The following is a 6953-nucleotide window of genomic DNA, read 5'->3' on the forward strand; positions in this document are numbered from 1 at the left end:
CCTGCCACTAATTATCTACTTTAGGATTTGCAATCTGCAGCTTTTAAAACACCAAACCCACCATAAGAAAGAACCCTCCATGTTGTCATAGACATTCAACTGGCTTCAAGACACTTCAGGATCAATGTACTCATTGTCCATAGAACCACAAAAGCATGGTTATGTGTTCTCCAGACCAAAAGCATCCAACAGGAGCTATCGGGGCAACCCTTCCTCCAAAACTTCCTACCTATTATCTAAGCAATTAAAGCAGTTTTGAGCCGCCACTCTTGGATCCTTGCTGGAATCGAAAACCAGTAGCCAATTTGCATCAGCATACGGATTCCTTTGCTGACAGAGTATCCTTTCCAGTCTTGCTTAGTCTCTCATAGTACCCTAATCCTTCACTTCTTCATCGATGTCCTTCTAAAAGACTAAAAAGCAAGACACTGACAACTCCCTCTCCTACACCACGAGTGTCAACTCCTTCTACAGGATTAAAACCCATCTATATCATTTTGAACCCACATGTTATAACACACTTCACTCTTAACTTCCTCCATTTTCTTTTCTTGTATGAATATTATTTCAACTCTTTCTTTTTGTATTTAATTCTCTCAAATATCTTTTCTTTCCCAAGTGCATCTGATGCACCCCTCTCCTTCCAACATTATTGACCCTTTTTCCTTTTTCTTTACACTTGTTTTCCCCTTCCACATTCTAGCCTATTCTTTGAATCTTCTTAAATCACCCTCATTCTCTCGATTAGCGTGATTCCTTTATCTTCCTGGATAGTATTATTGTCTTCCATGACAATGTTTCCTTTATGTAGCCTCTCCTCCATTGTTTCTTGTTGAGTTCCTTCTCCTACAACTCTCACACCTCGATTCCCATCCCTCTGTTTGTGCGCTAGATTGGCTCGATTGATTTTATTGGATGTTATTTGTTTGAATTTTCTGTTGGGCCACTAATCCAAGACTACCCGTTACAAAAGCATCAACAACATGGTTGGAAAATTAGGTTGGTTCTACTTGTGTCATATATAGTCCCAATTTTGTTGGGTCAACGTTTCTCGTTTTACCACCATTTAAACTTATGCAATTGTTGTCACCTTTTGTATATGCTCTGACCATGTTCACCAATGTTTCGTCTATGCTTGCTTCTTCTAATCCCTTTTCCCTGTCCCCGTCACCGATTCCAAAGGACATCGATTCTTAATAGTCCACATGTAATGTTTTGATTGAAGACTCTTTGTACGTACCTTTCCATACCGGCACCCCTGCAATTTTCTCCACATTAAAGCTTCTCTCCTATTGATATACTGCAAATTTCACCATTGATTTTGAGTCTTTATTTTAGGTGTGCTATGTTGAACACAATAGTAAGCAAGGTTATCAAACTCCAGAATCTACTCAGACTCGTGAGAGGTCTGCAAGAGTCTACTTCGTACAAAAAAATTAATAAAAAAAATTAATCCCACTAAATAAAAAAAGATCCCCAACCAATTTGCCAAAAATCTAAAAGAAAAACTCAATCTGCCAAAAAATCCCTAAAACCAACATAAAAATAGCCTTAACCCAATTAGCTAAAAAGCCCCAACCCAATTAAAAATCCCCAACCCAATTCAAAAATCTCTAACCCTAAACTCAATCTTTCCTAATTTCCCAACCTTAAAAAAAGAGCCCCATGAAATTTGTGAGGCATGCGGCGAGACGAGGCGGTGTGCGACATAACGAGGATAGGACAACGATGACTCGCGGTGATGAAGATGAGAACGTGAACAGTGTGAACCAGGTAAAGAAACCCTAAATCTTAAGCTAACATTAATGAAACACAACTCTCAGATTCGTTTTGGGCTTTTTTTTCAAAACTCGGTGACTAGGCTTCAAACTCGCGAGTTTGCACCGAGTTTAACCGAGTCTAGTGTGAGTTTACTCAAACACGAGTCTACTCACGAGTCAACTTGTGACCCTTCAGTGGACTCTTAACTCATAAGGGTTTATGAGTTAACCCTAGGGTTTGATAACCTTGATAGTAAGATTTTTTGTTCTTTTGTACCTTAGTTTTATTGAATTCAAAATGCAATTTAGCATATATAGTCGTATGCACACAAAAAAAAACATCATCTGCACCCACTAATTTCATGCATAGAATAATGGGTGGTTTCCTAAAAATATACGCTAAATTTTAGCTCCATATCCCTAGAAAATAGGTCAATAACTGACCAACTTATTTGAAATAGTAAACATACTTTACTTATTTGATTAAATTCGAAACATAAACTAAATTTGTATTTGTTAACATTCTCTCCCTTAAACTAAATGCAAGAAAGTTGAGTTTAATTCTGATGATTCCGTTATGGACAACATTTTGTAAAGTTTTAAGAATTGTTCAATTTTTTTGAGGGGCTTGGTCATGATATCAGTAACTTGAATCTATGAACTGTAGTAATTTAACTTACTAATTTCATTTTCACTAAGTTTCTTTAAAACATTTATTTAATGTCAATGTGTTTGCTCCTCCCATGAAAAAATGGATTCTTAAATAGTTGTATAGTGGAATTGTTGACACATAGAATCAATGTTTTCTTCTATTCTTTAAAACTTAGTTTCTCCAACACCCTTTGAATCCCAATACACTAACATGCACATGAGGCAGCAACTATATGCTCAACTTCATTGGTGGACAATGATACTACTATTTATTTCTTTAAGGACCATGAAACTACTCCAAAACCAAGCAAAAACATAAAACCATAAGCGTTTCTTCGATCATTTAATGTCCCAACAAAGTCATTATAAGTGTATGCTACAAGATTTGTGTTTATGTTTTTCTTGTAGTAGATGTCTAGTTTAGTTGTTCCTTTCGAGTAGCTCAATATTTGTTTAGTTGGAAAACAATGAGATTCAGTAGGACTAGATATAAATATGTTGACTAAACTTACTCCATACATTAAATATGTCCAACTAGTAACCAAATACATAAGATTACCAACTACTTGTTTGAACATAGTTGCATCAACTTTGGTTCTTACATCATCCTTTGACAATTTTGTGCCTGGAACAATTGAATTTTTAACTGCATTATAATTCTCCATACCAAACCATGATAACACTTAATGAGCATATTTCCTCTTACATACAAAAATTCTACTTGACTATGCATAATTTCAATTCCAAGATAATATCTCACTCTTCCTAAATCGGTCATATCAAATTCTAACATCATAGATCTTCTAAACTCATCACACATACTTCAATCATTTCGAGTATATATCAAGACATCTACATAAAGACTCAATTAAAATTTTACCTTCCTCCTTTGTATTTTGTAACCAATGTGTGTTCACAAAGACATCTATCAAAATAGGCATTTGTCTTGTTGTACCAAGCTCTCAGTGCTTCCTTAAGGCCATATGATGCCTTATTTAATCTGTACACTTTTCCTTCTTCGCCATTTTTCACAAAATCGGTGGGTTCCTACACATAAATGTCCCCTTTAAGTTTACCATGTAGAGAGGCACTCCTCACATCTAACTGAAAATAACATTCCAACCTGGCATATAGTCCATATTGTTGAGCATACCCTTTTGCCACTAGTCTTGCTTTGAACTTGACTATTTCTCCATTCTCTTTAAATTTGGTTTTGAAGACCCATTTTACTCCATTCAACTTCACTCCTCTTGGAAAATCAGTCAACTCCCAAGTCTTGTTTTTCTTTATAGATTTTATCTCTTTCATCATTGCATATCTCCACTTCTTGCTCTTAATAACTTCCTCGAATAAAACTGGATCATGTCCACTGATCATCCTTACATTCAGGTCCACATCATCTGATAGACATTCTCCTCTTTCGTAATTAATCATCCAAACTGACTCTCTCCTATCCTTCTAATCCTCCCTTCAATTGGAGTCTCATAATTTTTAGAAAGAATATTAGTGCTGATGGAACTATCCACAACATTCTCTTTATTTTTTTCCTCAGTTTCCCTATCATCTTTACTATCCACAACATTCTCATATTGTTCTTCGATGTCACTTGCATATTCTTCATCTTCTTCCCAACAAAGAATATCCAATTGGTATTCTTCATTTTGCTCCCAAATCCGTCCTCTATGTTTTTCAAATATTACATCCTTGCTTATCAATACTTACCTTATCACTTACCTGTTGAACGAATCAAACAAATTATATGTTTTGGATTCATCACTTACTCCCAGGATAATAGACTATTTACTTTTATCATTCAATTGAACTCGTTATTGATTTGCCTCCAAACACCCAGAAATAATCAAAGTTTTGGTTTCACACCACTTCATACTTCTTCAGGAGTTTTTATTATCCATTAATTGTAGCTAATACTATTGCTTTTGTGTTTATGTTGTTAGTGTTCCTATCTTTTGGGACACAAAATTAACCTTTTTTGAAACGCAAAATCGATCTTATTTTGCAATTAGTGTGAATTTTTCCTTTTTCATCAACTTTAAGGTAATCTTAATGAATATTCGTCTGTTTTGTTTAGAAAATAACTGAATATTTTTAAGAATTTTTTCTTTATTTAAAAAAAGTACTATTTTTAACTAGCTATGTAAAAATATATTTTCCACTCAGAGGATTACAATAAATAAAAGGAAAATTGAATAAACTTCAACAAGAGATAAAGTGGAAAATCCAAACACTCAAATCTAATTTAGAGAACACACATATTCATGATAGAGAATAAGGTAAGTGATTTTCGAATATAGAATGCAATGCCGCATGTTAGATTCATTAACTCTTAGAATCCGAAAACACATAGAATCCAAAAAAAAATCATTAACACTCGATGTGTATCATTATTCTTTAATAAACTATCACAAAAAAAAAAAAGAATGAAGAATACTAATGAATCATTGTACAAAGTACCATACGTACTCGGGACGACAACGAAACACTATACACGTATCCGTATGTATGTCCGTGCGTATAACAAGCGCACTCCTCTGTACAAAACTAACAAGAGAAAAATCAGACGAGCAATACAAATCCAAGGAAGAGGAAGAGAGAGGAGAAAAGCACGCCGCACGTGGCCCGCACGTGGCGAACAGCGTCGCTGGAATCGTTCTCTCGTGATGAAGTAGAGGGTGTGCCGGTGTAGTTAGGGTTAGAACCGTAGAGAACTTGAATCCCTTCAATGTCGTCTTCGGCGAGTTCCACCTTTCTCGTTTTCGCCGAGATAGTAGGGTACATGATGGCTTCTTCGATGGAGGAGTGTCCGAGGCCGAGCAAATGGCCAATCTCGTGGACCGCCACGGATTCCAGGTCCACGGCGTTGGACATGGAGGCCTCGGTGACGTCGCCGGTGGCAACCCAGTCCTCCGCCTCGTCGAGGTGGAACATCCCGTTCGTCGGCGAAAACGCGTGCGCCAACGTCCCCAACACTCCGTCGAACGGTTCACCATCCCCGTGATCCCCACTATAAAACCCTATCGTGATGTCCGCAACCGCATACGACGATGCTTCGCTGAACGAGATTGTCGTAACCTCTGCCCATCTCTTAAACGCGTTACTGAAAACGCCCTTCACAGTGTCGTCAAGGCCGTTATCAGGCTCAAACGCGTAGGTGAGTTCTTCTGTACCCTGCGGCCACCGCGGCATGCCATCAAAGAATGAGTAATGCGCCACCGTGTGGAACTTAGGCGTGGTCGTGGTGTTCGACTTACCGTTCATTGTCGTAGTGCCGTTTATTACGTCGGCCACGCCGCAGCGCGGACGAACGATTTGCTGCATCGTAGCGTCGTCGAGCTCGCCGGTGATGTTGAGGTTGAAATTCTTCTGGTAGGCCTTGACGGCGGCTTCAAGCGCATCGTCGAAATCGTCGGTGAAGTTGGACGGAGGCGCGGTGGGGATGTAGCCAAAGTAGTGGAAGTAGTTTTTGAGATTGGAAAGGCCGTCGTAGGCTTTCCCGTGACGGCATCCGGTGAAGTTGAGATACGCGTTCCACGCGCCGGCTGGTGGCACGTGGGAGGAATTCCACTCTGGGATTGAGGACACGTTGGGGAATAAACGAGCTGAGACCGGTGAAAGTGTGGTGCTGAGAAAAACTACTATTAACGTTGTTAGAGGAAATATGAGACAACGTTGTTGTTGGTGAGTGTTCATCGTGTGTTGTTGTTTTGATGAAAAAATGGAAATTATCTTAAGATTTGGAATACATTTATCAGATACATGTATATATATATATATGGTGATGGTATGATCTATGTGAAGTTGTGAACCTTTGAAGTCTTCGCCGACCGAAGTTGTCTGACACTGATTCGTTGAAAAGTTCTGAGTCGTGTGAATGATTCCCGCGGGATGGTAAGCACATGGAAGAAGCCACTCTAGGAAACGTCGTCGCAACATGGTGGTTTTTCGTTGAGGACAAGAAATTACTGGTTAAAAGCTATAGTTATTATAAATTTTATTTTTAAAAAAAAGAATTAATATGTAGTTTATTACTTGCAAGAACCAACATGCTTTGTAATGTCTATATTGAATAACGAAAATAAGGAGTGCTTTGTTTGACTTTGACAGATTCCCTCCAATTATGTGCTTCGGCTCAGATGCCTACAAATGTCAATAATCATTATTTTATTAAAGTTAGCGTAAGGGTATATGTATATTACTCTCTATAATTCTAAATAAAGAAAAAAGTAGGTCACAGAGAGACAAATACTATAGATAAGAGAAGAATTTAGAAATGGTTTATTTGGATTTAGGCTACTTTAATTCAATTTAATACGTATGTATAGTTTGAATAGAAACCTAAATTCGCCCAACCTAATTAGCATGTATAAGAGTTGAAGTTATCCTTCTTAAATATAATTTGTGATTAAAAAAGAATGCAATCATTTATTTCAGATGTAATCTACCTAGGTTATAGTTTATGATTCGGGTTTCAGTTTGAGTCTCTAGAAGATATGGTGAATACTTTTCGTTTGAGAGTAATAGTTT

General features: G+C 37.5%; 1 protein-coding gene across 1 annotated transcript; it reads right to left on the reverse strand.

Annotated features, from left to right (window-relative positions):
* Window positions 1-4775: 4775 nt before the first annotated feature.
* LOC137810677 (metalloendoproteinase 2-MMP) lies at window positions 4776-6495 on the reverse strand. The gene has a single exon (XM_068612064.1). It carries the CDS (start codon window positions 6360-6362, stop codon window positions 4986-4988), a length of 1377 nt encoding a protein of 458 aa, XP_068468165.1. The 5' UTR covers window positions 6363-6495; the 3' UTR covers window positions 4776-4985.
* Between the last annotated feature and the right edge of the window lie 458 nt (window positions 6496-6953).

This window comes from Phaseolus vulgaris, chromosome 2 (assembly GCF_051622355.1).
Source record: "Phaseolus vulgaris cultivar YP4 chromosome 2, ASM5162235v1, whole genome shotgun sequence".
NCBI lineage: Eukaryota > Viridiplantae > Streptophyta > Magnoliopsida > Fabales > Fabaceae > Phaseolus > Phaseolus vulgaris.